A 22,066-nucleotide genomic window follows, 5' to 3' on the forward strand; every position below is an offset into this window, starting at 1 on the left:
GATGAAAAGCAAATTATTCGCAACTCATTTGAGTCATAATGGCTACTCATTCCCTACTCAGTTTCTGTCAGAAACTGTTTGTGTCCTTCAAGAAATTTAACAAACAATTATTTTGGCTGCCAACCAACCCCCCAGACAAACAATATTACACTGATTAAATCCAATTATGTGGATTTAATTACAGATTAATTCAAATTCAGGCTTTGTTTAATAAATCACATTTTCATGCCATTCGTTTACATCATCTGAATAGCATAATCAATATTTCATCTGCTGCTGATGAATGCATGGTTTAAATGCTGTAGACAGAACAACTGAATGGCCAATTATTTTAATGTTCCAGCTCAGGTCTGCGGCTTCCAGAATTTTGGCTGATCAATCGGACTCTTTAATGGCTTGATGAGATCCTGTAAGAGGAATCGGATCCGCCACATCACATGATCTGATAGAGATGAGACTCACCCGGCTGTGCGGCCTAATTAGATCTCTGGTGATAAATAAGGACGGGCAGGACGCGGGGGAGATGCTGCGTGATTTATTATCCACAGACGATGCAGTATGCAGCGCAAGCCGTATTTACATGGATTAGCAAACTCATGAAAGCAATCAAAATAATCACAATAACGAGAACAGCTTTATGTGTGGAGTACTTCACAGGCCACGGGTTTGAAGTGCTTTATAATAACATACAATAATGTATAATAACACAATAAAGCTGCAGCAGAGCAGACCCAATGCTACTGGGGAGGCCTGCTGTGCGTGCTGTAGCGCTGCTGACTCCCAGCCTGTGTATTTACCCTGTCTGCTTTCTCCACTGCCTGAGTAAAGCAAAGAATACGAAAGGAGGGTGGACTGGCTGCTCTATACACACAGTAAAATTAATTTAAAGGATAGGCACTGTGCTATATACAGTACATATAAACAATATATTAAACATTTGAGAAAAATTGAAACAACATTTAAAAGCTAGGTCAAAAAAAAAAATGAAGAAATTTAAAAGTAAATTTGAACATACTTTTTTTTAAATGATGTGACTTTAAGTGTGATTTGAATCTGGAGACCGTCCCTGCAGCCTTAGTAAGCTTGGGCAGAGTGTTACATATTTTGGAGTAATGTTTTGCTTTTGAGTTCAGCAGCCTGCTCAGCGTGTAAGGTGTCAGTGACTTATTCAGGGTCTGTCCTGTTTAATGCCTTATATGGAGTTCATCCTGAAACAAAATTTGGATGCCATTATTTGCTAATGGAGGGATGCCTAGGGCTCTTGGACTTTGTTATAAGTCTGGCAGCTATGTTTTAATTCAGCTGAATGCACAACAGAACTTTTACACCAGAGTAAAAGGCACGATAGAAATCCAGTCTAGATGTGATAAAAGCATACATAGCTATTTCTATTTCCTGAAAAGATAGATGTATTGCAGTGTTGCTTTGTCTCTTAGCCAGTATTAACAACTCTGTGACACTCAATGTGTCAAAAAATATTTGTTTGACATATGTCTGCATAAAAAATGGTACACAATTTTGTGACCTCAGAATTTATATCAGCATAAAGAGGGCCCATTCTTGACAGAGGAACTTTAGTATGTGATTCTGGTGTTTGGTTTTATCAGAATTTAATATATGGGAGAGTCATCCAACATAGATACTTTCTACTTGGGATCAACTCTGAAAGATACCTCGTCCATATAGCAGTGAAGGGGCTTCTTCTGCATGCTGACCACATCTCCCAGTTGCAAGTGCGAGTTTATGCATATTTTTCTGATTTTCTTAGTGAAAACAATTAGTTTAACAGAGAACTTAAACATGATATTTCTTTAAATTTTAATGTGCAATTCCTTTTTATTTGCTGAATTTAAAGCATTGAAAAAAGTAAATGTGGCCTGTGCAAGTTTGGGCGCCCTGTAAGTCAGTTATTAAAACCTCCTTTCGCAGAAATCACAGCTTCTAAATATTTCCTTTAGCCAGCTAACAGTCTTTGTATCCTTGCTTTAGTTTTTTCTCCACTCTTTCTCGCGGAACCCTTCTTAGTTTGAAATATTCCAAGGTCTTCTTGCATGCATCACATGACTGAGACATCACCACAGAATTTTAATAATATTCAAGTCTGTGAAGGCCAATCATAAACCTTAAGCTTTCCCTCCTTTAAGCAGTTAATAGATGATTTTGGGGGGTGTTTTGGATCATTGACTATTTAGTAGAATACGTTCTTCCTTCCACCCACACAATATTTCCTGTGCCACTGGCTGCCCCACAACCCCAAAGCATAATAGATCCACCCTCCATGCTTAACGGTTGGCATGGTGTTATTTTCTTGAAATATATCTTTTGGTGGTTGTGGCAAAAACAATTTTGGTTTCATCACTCCAGATCACTTTGTTCCAAATCGTCTCTGACGTGTCCAAGTGCTGTGTTGCATATTGCATGCATTGACTTTTGTGATGAGATTGCAGGAAAGGTTTCCGTGTGATAACTCTTCCATGCAAATCATTTCTGTGTAAGCAACGCTGCACAGTGGACTGGTACTCTGTTACTCCAGTGTCACCAAACCGACCAATCTACAGGAGGTTCCATCAGAGATTTTTCTCTGTCTTCTGGATTTTGCCTTGACTTAATTTCTTAATGATGTTTCAGATGGTGAAAAATCCAAGATAGTTGTGTTTAGATATCTTCTTACAGCCTTCCCTGCTTCGTAAGAGTGAATTATCTTTATTTTTAAGTCCTCGGTCAGCTGCTTTGGGGGGCCCATGGTAACTGAGAGTAAGCACAACTCTCAACACCCATGCGAGCAAAACACAAAGCACAACAACATGCATATGAGCACAACTCATATTTCATTTCATTTTCTGCTCTATCCAAACCCATAACTACACAGTTGTATTAATCATCAGGTTTAATGAACACAGGTGACCAGGTGCTGGAGGTAATCAGCGTTTCACCATACAGAGTGTGAATATTCATCGATCAAACTCCTGAGGTCCCAGAAACATCACTGGCAGTCCAGAATCCGGGTTGCCGACCTCTGATTTTAGGCCTATGGAGTTCATCCGGTCAAAAGTACCAATTAATACTTTCTTATTTTTTCCAAGTGTTAAATTCAGAAAATCAATAGAAATTGTGCATTGGAATGTGTGTCATGTTAAGTTAGTACCCTGCAGAGGTTGCATAAACTTATTTTCACTTTGAGATTCAGCAAAACATGGAATTGCACCATGGTTGCCCAAACCTCTGCATGCCACTGTAAAAGAAAAAACACAATAGGCCCCGAAACAGATCCTTGAGGGACTCTTCAGGATTTTATTACTTGCATATTTTTTCTTCTTCTTTTTACAGAGAACTCTGTAATCGATAGCGGCTATGGGGGGCCAGGGGTTGGGGGAGCAGATTTCACAACTTCTGCTCAAGACCTCTGATTTGACCTTAAAGAATGACAGACTTACAGCTGTAATAAATTAATAAAAAATATCAGAATCATTTTCAGCCAGCTCTTTAACCTGATTAACCCTAAACAGGGGCTAAATCTCCCCATGCATTTTAATACTGCAGCTCTATGCTCTACGTGCTGGACAAGACTACAAGTCTTTTCGAGGAAAATGAGATGGACTAATGGCTTAGTTGCCTACAGCAGACTTAATAAATATAAATTATGAAAGAATAAAAATTGCTCACCACTGGGGGACCACCACCAATGATAATCAGCTCATTTTGCCGCAGCACACATAATGGGTAGCGGTCTCTGGGGACCCATGGAATAAGGGAGTGAGAGGTACACCCTGAATACCAAGCACTCGCTGCCGAGGTGCGAGACCGACCTGTGGTGCTACAGCCGCGGAGTCCCAGAGCGCGGAGTCATTGGGCCGTAACATCCCAGAGTGCTGTGGGAGAGGAGGTCCCCGGACTCAACGGGGGGGGGGGGGGGCGAGTGCATGAACAACGCTAAACAGCTGTGAGCTCGCACAGCTGAAGTCTCCCAGCCAGTCTGATAAGAGAAAATTAAATGACCGAAGACTTAATTTGGCGCGAAGCAGAGGCTGTGGTTGTGCGGTCGATGCTGGAGGGAGCAATCACGACTTTGATTCGGTTCATCTCCATTTAGCTATAATACTCTTTTAAGCACATTGATTACAAAAAAAATCAGTGAGGTATGCTGTAGCTGGCTAATATTCTTCAGACTTATTTACACACACATGAACACAGATACACACACACACGCACACACAGACACGCACACACACACAGATACACACACAAGCACACAGACACACACACACAGATACACACACACGCACACACAAGCACACAGACACACACACACACAGATATACACACACACGCACACACACACACATGCTCACACACACACTCACACATATGTCACATTCTCCTCCTGCTTAGTTATGTGGCACAGTTACAGTGTGTTTTCTTTCCTAACCCCAGCCCTGCCTCGCATACAAGGGTTATGTTTATTTGTTTGAGCTTCAATTAAATTTATGAACCGAGCCTGAGAAAAAAATGACAACTAGCATTTCTTAACACCCAAACAGGCAAGAAAGTGTTGTGAGCAATTTCATTCCACTTCACTAGAGGGGGTTTAAAAAAAGACAAACAGCACAATAGAATCACAAAATAAATGTCCGCATCACAAATAAAGACCTGCAGCAAAAAGATTACTGTAGGCATCCAGTTGTCATATTTTGTTTATATTTATGACTTTCTTACTCCAAACACATTCAGGTTCCCTACACAGTAAAATGTGTGACATCAACTCGGATACATTTGTATGGCTCATATAAACACTACTAGTGTTCAAGTCACACAGAGCAATTTACTGTGTTGGTTTATATATCTCCATGCATGGTGAAAGCAATGTATTATTTCAGGACGTCACCAATATTGACTAACCAATCAGATCAACGCTGTAAAGAATGGTTCAAGGATGGCGATTCAGCAAAAACGATTAGTCACTGGGAAGGGTCACCTGTAGGCTGTCCCCTGAGACTCTGGCCTTCACTGTGGATAGTGGTCAGTGATGGGCAGGGCAGTGGGTCTCTTGTTTGCTGGATGTTTATGTATGTTAATGCCTGTGAACCTGGAGGCCCAGGCCCACAGGATCTAGCCTCCCGGACACGCCTGGCACTGCTACAGCTAAGCCCTGCCGAGACTTGAGCTCCCTGGAGATCTGAGCATCTGGGTGCCTGTGTGGAGCTGCTCAGATGGGCATCACATACGTCATTTTATTCCATTTGTAGTACAACTTTATCGAACCTGGTCGGGCAACCGTGACAGCAATGTTGACCGGGGGAGGGATACGGGAAGCTTCACCTGGCCAATCAGATTCATGGAGGTGGCCAGAGGTAAAGAAGAGCTGGGTCCAATCTGTGTTTGAAATACATTGGGTCTTCAGTCTGTCAGTCCAGGTGAATTACCAGCTGAGTTACACACTACAGTATATGAAAAAAATTAAATATATTTACAAAAATCGATCATTCTTCATTCAGCAAATAATTTGTCGTTATTTCGCTGGTGTATAGAGGCTTAAAGTAATTATCTTAATTAAATAATTAAAGTACTTATGAACGTGGTCTGATGTAAAGAGCCAATTTTGTGGGAATTTGATGCTGGGATTAACAACCCTACTCTTTCAAAATGACCATGGGACCATTAACCTGCAGTTACAGTGCATTAACTCAGCCAATCAGAGTGGTCAGGACCACAGCACCGGTTCACAGAGCTGTTTAGCTCCATTACCAGGCTGCAGGGGGGGCATGTTCAATTTACACCTTGAGTTTTGCATCTGGCATCTTTTCTCTGTGAGTGTTGCTTTTACTTCCTGGTTTGTGGAGTGAAAATCTCTCCTGCCTGGTTTGTGCTTCTGTCAGAGAACAGGATTTATGTGGGTCACCCAGTAGCTTCGTCTGAGCGGAGTCTCTGATTTTACTGGGCCATGTTGTTCTTTTCCCGTCTTCTGAAGGGGAAGGATGCCACATAACATTGGCAGACCGAGGAGCAGCCATATTCAGCAGGTGCACTAACTTCTCATGTAGTTGCTGCTGGTGTTCAAAAGCTTCCTCTTTGGTTTGTAGCCATTTTCTGCAGGTCAAGACAGAATTCCAGCACAAAGGACCATCTCTGAAAGCTGACACAACCTTCACTCTAGTCTACTACTTACAATATTGACTAACCAATCAGATCAACGCTGTGAAGAATGGTTCAAGGTAAAGGCGGAGATTCAGCAAAAACTATTAGTCACTGGGAAGAGTCTTCAGCAGGCTGCTGGGGGCAGGCTTCAGAGCCAGTGCGGGATCCATGGGAGAAGGTGGGCAGGCTTCGGAGTGAGTGAGGGATTTGCTTTTGGGCTTGTTTTGGGTTCATACCTGCTAACACTTCGCGTCGCCAGCTCTCCAAGATTAGCCACAAGTCTCCCAGAATTTTCTTGGCCTCCCGGAATTATAAAATGAGTTTCCGGGAGTTTTTTTCTTTTGCCACAACCAAATTGTGAAATAAAATAATAATAACGATGAGACTCTTGCTTTACGCTCTCTTTACGTGTTACATTGGTAAATGTTACGTTGATACGTGTTCCGTTGGTAAATTATTTCTACAGCGAGCGGGTGCAGCCATTTTCACACCCTCCGGCCTGAGAGATAACCAAGAGCCCCACTTCCTAATTTTCCCAGACTGCATTGCAAAGATTTTGTGTGGCAGCGTGCATGAAAGAAATGTTTCTTGTGTCTCCTCTTGAACAATGCTGTGATAATGCGTGGTTATGCAAGATGTCAAAACCAAACAGCATTAACTCAGCAGGGCTCAAGGTGTGTGTCAGCAGAAACCTGGGAGCCTGACAGTCCCACAGTCACAGCAAGCAGCCTTCAGCTGAACCAGACAGTAGCTGGGCACAGAGCATCATCATGCACCCAGGATGCAGAATTAACAGAGACAGGAAACGCCTCGGAAGTCTAAAAAGTCACTGGGAAACAATATGTGATGATTAATTAGGCCTGCTAATCTTCCCTTCTCTCACAGAAAAGATAAAGACATTTTGCGGAAAGTTCTAAGCCCCTTGTCGGGCTGCGTTATTGGGTGCTTGTGTGGTTGGTACCTGAATCGGATTGCATCCCCCCCCCCCCCAAGTGCCTGCTGGGTCGCTGTTTTCCAGCGTGCGCTAGTTGTGTCAAGAGGCCCCCTGACGGGATCAAAAATTCAAATTCGTCGCTCCGAGCCGCAGCAGAGAAGAGTCGCCGAGACAGAGGCCCTGACACTGACGGCTCTTTGATCACAGCCACCACGGAAAAACGCTTCCGCGGCTCCGTCAGCGTCCTCGTCACCAGGATCTGAGGGGAATTCGCTCCCTCCGCCCCCCCCCCCCCGCCCTGCCCCCCCACACCGCCTCACTCTCACCCACCTCAGTTTGCCAGCCGCCAGATGCGCAAATTAAAGAACATTTTTAAACAAACATCTCTCCACATGCAGCCAAACTCTCACGACAGCAAAACACACGGCTGATCTCAGTGATATACGTTACACATATTAATCTTGCATAAGGAAAAGTATGCATAAACTAGCACAGCAAAGGTCCTCAGAGTGAGACTTCAGCGATGCGGAAAGAACGTTCTGTCGTCTCTTCGGACCATCAAACAGTCGTCTGATAAATAAATCAATAAATCTTTAATCACGAAACTAATTACACAATAAACCTACTGCGAGTTCCATTCATTTTGTGTGAAACCTTCACTGAAGGACATTAACCAAAAAAAAGAAAGACAGCACTATTTTGCAGCTGTCACTGAATGCAAACTGGAGTGCAACAATAATCATTGGCAATAAACCCTTTATGTCCATCATTAATCAACAGAGGGCAGCTTTCTCTCTGCTAATTGGTTTTAAAAAGAAATGGTACCGCATGCACAACAATGGGCCTGTTCCATTTCTCATTTCGCCTCTACACCCAAAGTTGCATAAAGGAGGGGAAATGGCTGTTTTCTAGCCTAATTTATATTGTCATTGCAATTGCTAACAAATCACTAAACTTGTGATTTAACACTGATATATCGATAGCCAAGAGGCATAACAGATAATTTCTTTTTAAATCTGTGTTTTACAATACAGATTTAAAACCAAGATGTTGTAAATTGTTTGTCATTATATAAAACTGCATCTTATAATAATCTCTGTGTGTGCAGCACTGATGATCCCCCTAGTCAAAGACACTGCAGGTGTGTGCGTGTGTGCGTGTGTGTAAGAATGTGTGTGTGTGTGTGTGTGTGTAAGAATGTGTGTGTGTGTGTGTGTGTAAGAATGCGTGTGTGTGTGTGTGTGTGTGTGTGTGCTTACACTTTTAGATGTATCTATTTATGTGTTGATATGACACATAAGATCGTATTCTACTGTGTGCAGGAAATTACTATTTTTTCCTCCATTTCTTGCTCCTTCAGAACTGGTGGATTTTATACAGATGGACCAAAAACACAGTGGTGGAGTTATAGTGGGTTTCCCCATTTCCCCATTTCATCATCGGATTGTTTGCTATAGCAACATGGGATTTCCAAAAGAAAGATAAAATCTGTATAAATGCAACTGAGCATTACCAAATAGGGTATTTGGGTCCAGAATAGACCTCTAATACCTATAATCAAGTTTAACTCACAATTCTAGGGGAACATTCATTTGGTTTTTTTATTTTATGATTTACAAATATTTTAAAGCAATCAAAGAAAAAACATTTATTGCTCATTACTTAAAACAAAGCCGATCCATGAAACATCAGCATGACTCGCATATCAGAAAATTGAAATTCGCTTTTTAAGCAACCTCAGAGACAGACAGGGAAATGAGATGACCATCCAGGTGCCAAGCCCAAATGCATTAAGCAATCCGCATACCTGTCAATGCTGTTTCTGAACAAACTGAACATTTGGCTGCCAAGGAAGTAAATTGCATTTCAAGACCTCGACAGTTTGTTGGCATGGCAATGGTTTTAGATGACTTTGCAGGTTATTATCTGTGACTTGAAGCCTGTCTGCAATTTATTGTGGGAAATCTATGAATGAGGCAGGCAGAGTAGCTGGGTAAAAAAGCAGCGTTTGACATCAGTCTAAATGCTGTGCTGTGATATCAGTCTAAACGCTGTGCTCTCTGACATCAGTCTAAACGCTGTGCTCTCTGACATCAGTCTAAACACTGTGCTCTCTGACATCAGTCTAAACACTGTGCTCTCTGACATCAGTTAAACACTGTGCTCAGTGACATCAGTATAAACACTGTGCGCTGTGACATTAGTCTAAACACTGTGCTCTCTGACATCAGTCTAAACACAGTGCTGAGTGATGTCAGTCTAAACACTGTGCTCTGTGACATCAGTCTAAACACTGTGCTCAGTGACATCAGTCTAAACACTGTGCTCTCTGACATCAGTCTAATCGCTGTGCTCTCTGACATCAGTCTAAACGCTGTGACATCAGTATAAATGCTGTGCTCTGTGACATCAGTCTAAACACTGTGCTCTCTGACATCAGTCTAAACGCTGTGCACTGTGACATCAGTCTAAACACTGTGCTCTCTGACATCAGTATAAACACTGTGCTCTCTGACATCAGTCTAAACACTGTGCTCTGTGACATCAGTCTAAACACTGTGCTCTGTGATATCAGTTACAAGGCTGTGCGCTGTGACATCATTCAGAACGTTGCGCTCTGCGACATCAGTTACAAGGCTGTGGCTGCGACATCATTCAGAACACTGTGCACTGTGACATCATTCAGAATGCTGTGCACTGTGACATCATTCAGAACGCTGTGCTCTGTGACATCATTCAGAATGCTGTGCACTGTGACATCATTCAGAAGACTGCACTCTGTGACATCAGTCACAACATGGTGCGCTACAAAAGACAGAACACAGACAGTCAATCAAGCACGGAGAGTCTGACTGATATTTAACTGGGATTGCACCACAGGGCAATGCCCTCATTACAGCCCCACCCCCCAAGAGAAATGAACGCATTAAACACATCTATTTCCAGTGAAGTTCATTAATTACCGGATATTGCCTAAACCTGCGATATACTGAATTCCTCTGCTAACTGGAGAAAAAAGCTGATTCAAATTGACAGGGATAGTGGGAGAGACAGGTCATAGCTCCAGCTGGGCTTAGACACAGCAGTCAGGGTTACGTAAATGGTAAATGGTACGTCTAACACTAAACCGAACACAACGCAGCCAGACGTTCCCATACTGGTGCCAACTCTACTGACTGTACACTTGCTCTTAAAAGTGACAGAAACACAAATTTGAAACTATTTTTAAAATGTAAAACTTGGCTACTTTTGTTTACTAATTAATTTCGAAGACGGATATTTTTAATTCCACTTATAACAACTACATTTTCCCCAAGTCTGTACAAGTAAAAATAAACGACAAATAGAAATGCCTTGACACTCTATATTAAAGGCATGATTCACTGTAGTAAAGTTGCTAGTAGTATAATATTCAGCAGTATCAGCAGTTTTACTGAAAAGCATGTAAATTGGGAAACGGTACAGTGCTATAAACCTTAAAGCTAGCTGCAGTGGCACATGCTAGTTAATTCTGCTCCAGTTAGCCCTGTGCACCTGTGGTGCTGCTTTCAGGTACATAAGACAGCCATCAGCTCATGACATCATTTCACTGGCGAAGGCAATACACTGAAACACAGAATATAAAAGCAGTCGCTGACTTCCTTTGATCTGCACACCCGTCTTATTTATAAACGTTCACAGGAAATTGAACACCAAATAAAAGTGCCTGCAGGCCGTTTCGTCCACATTTGCAATCCAACTTGAAGATAATTTTAAAAACTGCAGCTGTAGCATTTAAAAATCTTTCACATTTGAATTCAGTAAAAATCAAGACTGTTTTGGTGCCTGGCGGCCTTTGTAATAGTGATGAACATAGTTAATTTGTAAAATGTTGCCTACATTGAGAAATACAATGAAATTCACAAAGCTTGTAATTGATATTGTGCTCAATTATCATGTAAAATAGAGCACATTCCTTTAAGGTAAAAAGGAAAACTACAAACCATTGACGTATATTTCTTCTTAAACATTAAAGACAAACAGTACAAACTCAGAACAAGCCAACTGCTGAAATAAAATAATTGCAGTAATGGACGCTTAAGTCCAAACTGTGCCACACTTAGATCTCTCTTTAAAAAAAAATATATATATATATATTTGGGCTTTATTGGACAGGACAGTGTAGAGAGACAGAAAGAGACGTATAACAGGTTGCGCAGTCGGACTCAAATTGCAGACATCGCGGCTCGTAATGAGCATGTGGACAGTGCTCTACAGGCTACGCCAAGAGACACCCCACTTAGATCTTTCTTAATGTGCTATAGACTGTGTCATTCAATGGCAGTTCATTCATTTAGCGGACACTCTTATCCAGAGCAACAACATCGGAGGAACAAAGTGCACTCATCTGCTTAATAGTGGTAACAATGTGGCTAACAACACTTCCATACCAGCAACTGATGCTGAAACATAACTGAAGCACTAGTGCTAGTTAACTGCGCTAACCAAGTGGGTCATCAGCCTGGGTCAGAAGATGGTCGATGATTCTGCAGTTTGGTCCTCCACTACAGGGCCAGACCTGCAGTTTGGTCCTCCACTACAGGGCCAGACCTGCAGTTTGGTCCTCCACTACAGGGCCAGACATTGTGACCGGGAGAGAGCTGTTTCAGGGCTGTGGGATGGCCGTGGTGTAGGGTTCAGACACTGATTGGAGGTGTGGTGGAGCTGCTCCATTCACTGCTCTGCGGGACTAAGGTTTAAAACATGATGTGAGATGTCAGAGGTAGTAAAGTTAGATGAGGAGGGGGTGTGTGGCATGAGCCCACTTTGGGAAGACAGTAGACACGCCCTGGGGCTGCATTCTGTATCAGTGGCTCATGCAGGGAGGCCAGAGAGAAGCCATTCCTGTGGTGCAGAGGATAGAGCAGCAGCCTGAGCTGGGTGCTGTGTAGAGAGGTGTTTCTCAGCCTTGGTCCTGGAGATCTACCGTCCTGTATGTTTTCCAACCATGAGAAATTACACCTCATTCAACAGCTTGAGATTTCACTGAGCTGCTAATTAGTTGAATCATATGTGCCAAATTAGGGTTGAAATAAAAACTTGCAGGAAGGCACATCTCCGGGTTGGGCAGCCCTGGTATAGAGTGTGGCGAAGAAGGGGTGGAGACATTGGATGTTGGTCCTCTTAGCCAAGCTGATCTTAAGACTATGGTCCTCTGAGTCAAGCTGATCTTAAGACTATGGTCCTTTTAACCAAGCTGATCTTAAGACTATGGTCCTCTTAGCCAAGCTGATCTTAAGACTATAGTCCTCTTAGCCAAGCTGATCTTAAGATTATGGTCCTCTTACCCAAACTGATCTTTAGACTATGGTCCTCTTAGCCAAGCTGATCTTAAGACGATGGTCCTCTTAGCCAAGCTGATCTTAAGACTATGGTCCTCTGGGTCAAGCTGATCTTAAGACCACAGTCCTCTTAGCTGAGCTGATCTTAAAACCATGGTCCTCTTAGGTGAGCTGAGCCTAAGAAAAGAGGAAAAGCTAAGTACATCAGCATAGAAGTGGTATATGAATGGTATGAACCAAGGGCCAAGTACAGAGCCATGAGGGACACATTTAGGGAGGTCCCGGACATGAGACGAGCCACCATTCCAGGGGACCCTAAAGGACCATCCAGAGATGCTGGATGCAGCCCTCTTAAGACGGATGGCTGAGATGCTGAGTGAGGAGAGGGTGGAGAAGAGGAGTGTGTGGTGTCCGGGGTGAAAGGCAGAAAAAAGCTCCTGGAGCGCTTGGGGAGGGAAGGTCCAGCTGAGGTGCTACCCTGATGGAGAGGAGAGCAAACTGGAAGGGCTGAGCAAGATCAGAGCACTGTGCTGCTCTTAAAGGGGTCGGAGTAACAGCAAGCCGATGTGCACATGCTGGTTTTACTCTTAATAGGAGGCGGAGAAAAGAGAAAACCCTGCACTGGATACTTTTATAAGGACGAGATGAGTTGAGAAAGCCTGCATCTGGCCTCCTGGTTAATCCCAGCCCAGGCCAGGCATCACAGACTGACACACATGACAGTGTCATTAAATGGCAGTTAGAGCAACAAAGCGATCTGATGCTGCTGAATGCCTTCAGTGTGAAGAATGCATGAAGAGGCTCCCAATCTGCTTCCAGCTACAATAGGAAATATTTCCATCTCACATATCAGAAGTTTTATTTTCAAAGTTAAGGAAGCTTATGCTTGTTTTTTACTATATTGGAACAAAACATACGTGCACACACAAGCATGCACGCACGCATACACACACACACACACAGGGCCGGCCCTAGGATTTTGGTGGTCCTAAGCAAAGCTGTCGGGGGGGTATCCGCTTGGTAAAATACTTCTTACATTATTACATTTTTACATGTTATGTTTACATATTATAATGGTATTCCATTCAAAATTTATAGCACAAGTTCCGCGATAGGGGATGAATAACGTTATTACCAAATTAACGTTATTTACCTTATATAAACATTAGATTGTGTGGCCCCCCCCTCGTGGTCATGTGGCCCCCCCTAGCAGGTGTGGCCCTAAACAACTGCATAGACCGTTTATGCCACGGCCCAGCCCTGCACACACACACACACACACACACACAACCACACACCCACACATGCACACAGATTTTCAGGTTTATTTTACAACATAAAACCTGAAAAATTTACAAATATAAGAATGAACATTGGTGAAAGGATGTCATTTATCTATCATTAACGTGCTTAATGAGATTCAATATTTAATATAAAAACTGATATTGGTGGTAAAATATGTTTAGCTTAAAATGAACCAGCATAACAATATTATGACTAGCATACTGGAAGAAATTAAAATGATTTATGGTCAGCCTGTTGTATTCACAAAGAACATACAAGTTCATATAACTTTGCACAAGGCCATGCTTTTTATCAATGTTCCCTTCCTTATGAGCAATATTTCTAGCCGCTTGATTTTCAAATGACAATGAATATGGTTAGAAATGAGAAACAAACGCTGAAAAAGTAAATCCAGAAAAACGAGAAGACGCCAAACATCCTGGAAGCCCTAATCATGTACTACAGTCCCTGTCATAAGGATGTGAAATGTAGGCCTCGGCAGCTGCATATTATTTTATTTACATGTACTTTAGACTCCTCCTGTGTCTTATTTCGAACCGAAAGGAGCTGGAGAAGAGCAGCTAATCTCACCGCGTCTCCGGCACGCAGAGACTCCTCGCAGGTCTTGCCGCGGGAGCTGATGGCTCTGTAATTAGTGTCGGGTGCGTAATGTCGCCAGATAACAAGGGGAGAGCCGTCGCGAATCCTAACCCCTGGAAATAAAAATAAATAAATAAACAGCGCGACACCTCTCCGCAGTAATTTAAGCAAAAAAGAGCGCTGCTGTCGGCTAGGGTGCGCGGGACCGGGACACGCCATAAATCACCACGGGAAGTGCGTTCCCAGGGACACGGCGAGCACGCGCCCCGGTGCCTTCCCAGCCCGCTCCCGCGTCTCCGACGCCGACCGCTTCCCTGTTCTCTCAGAGAAAGCTCTCACTGTGATACGGCAGAGCAGGGAATACGGATAGAACGGAGGCCTTTTCTTTTTTATCCTGCGCCGGTGCATTCTGCGATGGAAAATATGAGAAAACCGGGACAACAAATCCTGCCGCGCGTGTAATTTGTGAAGGCTCACAGGTGTAGCTGATATTCTTTCATCTCTCCCTCAAAAGCATCATCAGGCTATTTCAGTCCAAAGCCTCAGAGGTAATCAACCATAAGAGACAAAAAAAATTAGAGGAATGAAACGTGTATGAACCCACATATCTCTATGCAGTTGCACCTTCAATAGCAAACCGTACCCTGTGCCAGAAGTAAGCCATCACCCGAAGACTATTGTCAATGTAATGCGCTAAACGAAATGAGTACCCGCCATTAAAGGCTATTCCAAAACCACACCATTAAGCCTGAATGTTGCATTGAAAAGTCTTGAAAGTGAAGCACATAGTGGTGGTTTTAAAAAGCCACATAAAAATAACACAAAGTCGTCTATCTGTCAAGTGCTTTCTAGTAAAAGTCTGGCTGACAGTGCCTCCAACGGCTTGATTTCCCCTTTCAGCAAACTGCAGGTCACCCGCTAAGATGCTTCCTGAGTGGATGGCGTGTGGCTCGGTCACTACACTGCCTCTCAGACACACTCGTGTGTGTCACCTCGAGCCACTGACACGCTTCCTCACTAATGCGTTCTGTGCTGGGTTCACCTGCTGTTTAAAGTGTGGCCTTACTTCTCACCCAGAACGGTTCTTTTACCCTGGTGATAAAAGTCACGTGACTTCATACACATTTCCTGTTTCCCTGTTGGTATTACGAGTAAAACCTGTGCTTTCCTGTCTTCACTGGCAAAACCTACCCTGTGGAGTTTAATAGGAATATCTTGTTACGGTAATTATTACATTTTCTCATTTAATGTTACTGCCCTAAACATAACAGCATTAAATAATTAAAAAGAAATTATAGGCAGTGCATGTCAGGGTGTAGAATTCCTATTTCTGGAGTTATATGTGTGGACATGAACAGCCACACCTCCTTGTACTAAATTCGACTTGTGCTCTGTCATTTTGATGACATAGCATTTTCTTATAAGCTATAGGCAAAGACCCCCCCCCCCAAAAAAAAAAAACAAACAAACAAACAAAAAAAAAACTGGCATTCAAAACTATATGATAAATATTTAGTCGAATACCTGTAGCTGCTGCAGTAGCAGTAGGAACCAGTGGGGAGCACACTGGTGATGCCTGGAGGCTGTAGAATTCCCCTTTCTGAGTCAACTCCATTGATTTCACTGCAATATCTCCAAGACGCTTCTGACTGTCATTAAACCATTAAACAGCAGAGAAATAAAGTTTGGTATTGGCTTATCTGGGTGCATATTGGCTGTTAACAAAATAACAAGAGTAACAAATCAAAACAAAAATAGAAAGATGAGACAAACTGAACACATTGATCAAGTTACTCCGTAGAGCTGTTTCCTGTGGTGATCAGTGTTGTGTCTCAGAAAATAAATTATTATTCACCAGATGGTCTTTAAGGTTTGTTAGAATTTCAAACTTTTTTTTTCTTGAAGGATTTTTAACTCTTGGCTAGTCTCTGCCCTTCACAGTCAACACATTTCTCTGACTTTTATTCTGTAGTTTGTGTTCCAAAACACTACAGGAAAACTTGTGGAATGAAATGAAGGATTCTGGCTGTTGAAAATAGCCTTTTAAAACTTGTAACATCTTTAAAAATGAGGCAAAACACTGGAAAATAAATTACTGGATGATTCTGGATACTTAGAACTGTGCAGGCTTGACAGATCGTTCCATAGCTAATAAAACAGAAATAATTCATTGTTCATTGTTCTACGACTACTAATATGAAAATAAACGGATAAACTCATATATACATAAATGTGACATCACTGATTAAGCATTCGTGCAGCTATTTTAAATTATATCAATAATTAAATCTTTATCAGAAAATGTGTAAATGACATATATATATATCGCTTGACTTTAGATTATTAATTATTAAAAACACAGAGGGACTCATTTTCAATAGAAATAAACCCAAGAATAGCAGTTTTTCTTACAGTGAAGAACAGGAGAGGCACATAAAATATAAAAGATTCCAGCAAAGTCAGTTCTGTTCTCCTTACACCTGCAGTATTCTCATTAGCTAGCTTGCGGCCAGGGCAGTGCTGTTCATTGCCCTGGTATGAGTTGCTAACTGAACTTCCACCTGACCGTGGCACATTTCTAATAAAGACAGATATCCCCAATGAATAGCGTACCTTGTTAAACACTTCTAATATAAAGCTGAAGAAAGAAGCACCTACTTTTTTTTCTCATATATCTATTGTGCCGGACTCAAACAAGAACTCCCAAACACAAAAAGACCTCTGCTTTTGGAAACACGAAACCCACCATTAAAACACATAACAGCACAGTGTTTTCTATGAGCTTGTCAGGGTCTTTCGATCCAACGTGCAGAAACAGTCAGAAGAGATGCTAATTATAAAATGACACTCATTAGAAACACTCCCCATTGAATCCCCCTCCCCACACACACACACACACACACACACACACACTGACACACACACCTGCGCGCACACACACACACACAAACATGCACACACACACAGACAGCATGCAGTATTAAAGCTGATTTAAAAGTGGTGCATTGCACAATACCCTTGGTCCGGCGCCTGATGACCCCCAGTCGGCACTTGAGCGATACGGAAAACATATCCTCCTTTCTCCTCCTCCTTCCCTCGTTCCCTCACCGGCTCATTGTTAAAAGGAAAAGAGAGGGAATGGGGGAGTGAAGAAGAAAAAAAACGCTCCGGAGCTTTCTGTCACCAGTCACATGGTACACAAAAGAGCGTAGAGACTCCCGCACACCAAGCCAGAGAAAACAGCTCTCTCTCTGACTGCCACACACTCCCCCTCTCTCTCTCTGACTGCCACACACTCCCCCTCTCTCTCTCTCACACTCCCTCTGTCTCTCAGACACTCCCTCTCTCTCTGTTTCTCACACACTCCCCCTCTCTCTCAGTCTCTCACACACTCCCCCTCTCTCTCTGTCTCTCACACACTCCCCCTCTCTCTCTCTCACACTCCCCCTCTCTCTCAGTCTCTCACACACTCCCTCTCTCTGTCTCTCACACACTCCCCCTCTCTCTGTCTCACACTCCCCCTCTCTCTCTCTGTCTCTCACACACTCCCCCTCTCTCTCTCTGACTGCCTCACACTCCCCCTCTCTCTGTCTCTCACACACTCCCCCTCTCTCTCTCTGATTGCCTCACACTCCCCCTCTCTCTCAGTCTCTCACACACTCCCTCTCTCTCTCAGTCTCTCACACACTCCCCCTTTCTCTCTCTGTCTCTCACACACTCCCCCTCTGTCTGTCTCTCTCTCTCTGTCTCTCTCTGTCCCTCTCTGTGTCTCACACTCTCCATCAGACATTCTTCTTCTCTCTGAATATCTCCCTCTCCCTCTCTCCTCCTTACACTCATTCTTTCGCTTCTAACATAATCCCCCTTTCAGTCTTCCACTAGCTGTCGGTCTCCCACTCTCCTCCTCATATACTAACTCTCTCCCTCTCTTCTCCTCAGATTCACTCTCTCCCCTTCTACCACACTCTCCTGCATTGTCTCTCTCACTCTCTCCCTCTCGTTGTCATTCCCTCTCTCACTCTCTGTGTCCCTATAGCTTTGTTCTCACACATGAAATCCCCATCCTGGCTGGGGAACTTCTAGTGTAGACAGCAGAGGGGCCTCAGCCTCAATCTGGAGGGGGGGGGGGGGGGGGGGGGGGGGGGGGGGGGGGCAATACAGATCACAGGGCAAACAGGAGGGATAAGAGTAGAAGGAGAGAGGGTGAGAGGGAGGGAGGGAAGGACAGAAGGAGAGAGGGAGGGAGAGAGAGAGAGATCCTGGCTACTTAAGCATCTGAGAGTTGCTTGTTCTTTATTTTGATCAGCACAGGAATACTAATCAATATTTATAAAGCTTCTCTCACTGACTGCATCTGTGCACTCTCTCTCTCTCTCTCTTTCGCACACACACACACACACACACACACACACACACACACACGCACTTTCATTCACAAACCTTCCTTCTCATACTGTTGCACATAGCTCTCACATGCTGTCTTTCTCTCATGCAGTATCTTCTCAGATTCTCTTTCATAAACTGTAGTCTCCACCTCATCTCATCTCTCTCTCTCTCTCTCTCTCTCTCTCTCAGGCACAGATGTACACAAACAAAGCAAAGTAAAGGCTGAAAATTCTACAGAATTACATTTCTCCACTGGAGCTAGCGTAAATACAAAGCCGTTAATCACAATGGGTTGCTCTGAAGACCCTGGCCAAATAACCATCCGCAGCTCCTCCTCCTCTTCTGCCTGACAGTAATTATCTGCACAATCAGCTGAAGTGAGCACAGGCATAAAGCAGGAGCAGGATGGAGACATGGCAGTCATGAGTAACATGGTATGGGGGTACAGGGTGGTCTCATTTTAATCCACAACTGCACTCACTTACTACTGTGACACTGAGTGAAAAAAAGGCGAAAGTCTAACACCCCCATGTTATATGCGTTAGCACCAGTCTTACACCCACATGTTGTATGCGTTAGCATCAGTCCAAACATGAAGAACATTAATGAATTGCAATGTGCCAGTGCACAGTAGGTCATTCGACTAATAAAAGACTGCCGAGGAAAGCTTACATAATCTGTAGTATTCAAGCTGAAGCCCTCTCTGTCTGGAACACAAGAACACAGCCAACTATTATTTTACAAAAGGGGCCTCCAATCCTGAGCACCAGTATGTGACACCACAAAGAAAAATCATTTTCCACCTGACAGAGTAAGTGCTCTGTTGACTGCAGGAGCCAAACACCCAGGAGGAAAACTCATATGAGCACCTCTAGGGCGTTTTTCTGATGGTTGCTTAGCTATGGTGCACACTGTGATCTCATACAGCAAAGAAGGTGAAACCAATTCAGTACCATCACTAAGCCAATTACCAGAATTATACCAGTGACCCTGTAATCCAAATGTACACAGATCCTAGCTGAGTCGCATTGTTTTTCTCAGGCTAGTTTTCAGACTACGACCTGCAGAACCACTGCTAATGCTCATTGTGAAGCACTGTGTCACAACCTCTTAGCACATGCTGCTAAAACACAGAGGGCTTGTAGCCCACTGGTTTCTTTTTTTATCAAATACATAATTAGCACATTTTCTGAGTAAAGAAATAACACCGGCATCATGAAAAAATAGCAATTCAATATATTGCCAAGAAAAGAAAATATTTCATAAATATAAGGAAAGAAACACATCTCACTGAATTATTGATGATGGCCAACCTTTAAAATTTACTGTGCAGAATTATTTTTTGCAGAAGAAAACAATTAATCTAAGTGCTTTACATATTCTTGCAGATATTCTTCCTATTTTTAACAGAGCTCTACTTTCATCAAACATCACAGCAGGCAACGATGATTAATGAAGGAAACAGTCTAATTAGACACAAAATCTGTGATCTTTTTGCTTATATTGTATATTATGAAAACAAAAACAACACTGTTTTGTCACACTACAAAGGTTTGGCATTACATGATACCATGGTTTCAATAGATTTCGAATGTTATCTGGTCATGAAGCATTAAAAAAAACTTTCCCAGGACAAAAGAAAAAAAATGCACCTCAGGATTGTGTATTATGTGCAAGATTGCCTCTTAGTGATATTGAATTTTCCCTCTTTCTGTATTAAACTCAGCGTTACGTACTCCCCTTTTCCAAAAGAGCAGTGGTCTGGCAGCACAACCAGTTCATACACTTCAGATATTTTGTATTTTGGGGCAGGCACTGAGAAGGACACCACAGTAAGACTTGCTATTGATACTGCTGAGAGGTTAAGGCCCCTTTAACCTTAGCATCTTTCACACAATTTCACTGGATGGACTTTAATCTCACAAAGTATGGCCATATTTTCACCTCTCTACCCTGTTCTTCGCCACCGTTGCTTTTTGCATCAAATATAAGCCTTTTGCTGGACTACTGGGCAGCCAATGATGTGGCTCCCAGCAACCATCAGCCAATAATCTGCCAAGACAGCAGTTCCTCAAATCTGTGACCATGCAACTTCACCCATTTCCCTCATTGGGCCCCTGGTTGTGGATTACCCAGGTTGCTTCTGTGTGCTGTACTTTGCTTGTCTGGACCTCCGCTATCCCAGAACCCCCTTCTGTGCTTCCCACTTTCTCATGTCCTTCCACCGGCGACAGAGCCCAGGTACAGACAAAACCTCTAAAATCTCAATCAGTGAGATACTGATCTCTGAAGTCCCGGCCATAGTAAGGTAAAAGGCCAGCATTTCCAGTGATTCCTTTTCTTAAGCCTGTAACAACTCTTTCTACAAGACAGCATCTCTGTTATATCTCATGTCAGCCCAGGTCCAAGGGTAGACAAATCATTAGCCTCGCCTGAAGAGTGTGTAACACAGGAGTACTGGCGGGGATGATCATGACTGTAATGAACACACACAGTTGGCTCCCGTACATACACACACACACACACACACACACGCAGTTGGAGGATGGGAGATATAGATTACTTTAGACCTTAAGGGTAAGGCCATTGTCACCATCCACGGTTGGGTAGGTTAAGTGTTATAATCAATCTTAGGAAGGCATTGAAATTTAAAAGAACATCACATTGGCCTTGAAGGAAGCCCAACAGCCGCGGCAAGATCCCCCTCCAAACCGCGGCCGTGCATCACACGCTCCTGATGCCCCGGCAGACAGACGCTCGCCGTGTCAGTGCCATTACTGTGGGACGGCCATTACTGCTTCCAGACGGGACAGTGCCCCCGAACACCATGCAATCACCCTTCAGATTGATCATCTCGTCCCATGTGATATTATCTTTGCTATCTGGACCCCCAGCAGCGCCACCTAATCGCACCATACTGTACACAGAGCCGATCCTGGCCCTTCCGCAAAGTCACTTTCACCTGAAGCTGCGGGAGGTCGGACACACACTGGGAATTTCCATCCATTTATGAAACGTGAAAGGGTGGTTGAGTAGGACAGTGATCCACCAGAGAAACTAGCAAAAGCCTTTGCTTTTATAATAATGCTGTTTGGGCAAAAACATTGAGATTAATAATGGTGTTTCTCTTCAGCGGTCACTTTAAGACCTAAGAACTAAAAAAAAAGAGAAAATGTGCGCCATGCTCTGAAAATGGACGTATATTTATCATGACATTCAATTAATCAATCCATTATCTATATCCACTTATTCTGAGCAGGGTCCATCCATTATCTATACCCATTTATCCTGGGCAGGGTCCATCCATTATCTATACCCACTTATCCTGGGTAGGGTCCATCCATTATCTGTACCCACTTATCCTGGGCAGGGTCCATCCATTATCTATACCCTCTTATCGTGGGATCTT

General features: G+C 43.2%; 1 protein-coding gene across 6 annotated transcripts in view; it reads right to left on the reverse strand.

Annotated features, from left to right (window-relative positions):
• grip2b (glutamate receptor interacting protein 2b) overlaps positions 1-22,066 on the reverse strand; it is a 363,734-nt gene that overhangs the window by 165,684 nt on the left and 175,984 nt on the right. For 2 of the 6 annotated variants that reach the window (XM_035389244.1, XM_035389242.1), the window contains exon 1: positions 17,288-17,541. The exons of the other annotated variants lie outside the window; for them this stretch is intronic. In XM_035389244.1, coding sequence (XP_035245135.1) covers positions 17,288-17,342 — 55 coding nt within the window. In that variant the 5' untranslated portion in view covers positions 17,343-17,541. Of the gene's footprint in view, positions 1-17,287; positions 17,542-22,066 lie in introns of those variants that run through there. 6 annotated transcript variants of the gene reach the window in all.

This window comes from Anguilla anguilla, chromosome 13, assembly GCF_013347855.1.
Source record: "Anguilla anguilla isolate fAngAng1 chromosome 13, fAngAng1.pri, whole genome shotgun sequence".
NCBI lineage: Eukaryota > Metazoa > Chordata > Actinopteri > Anguilliformes > Anguillidae > Anguilla > Anguilla anguilla.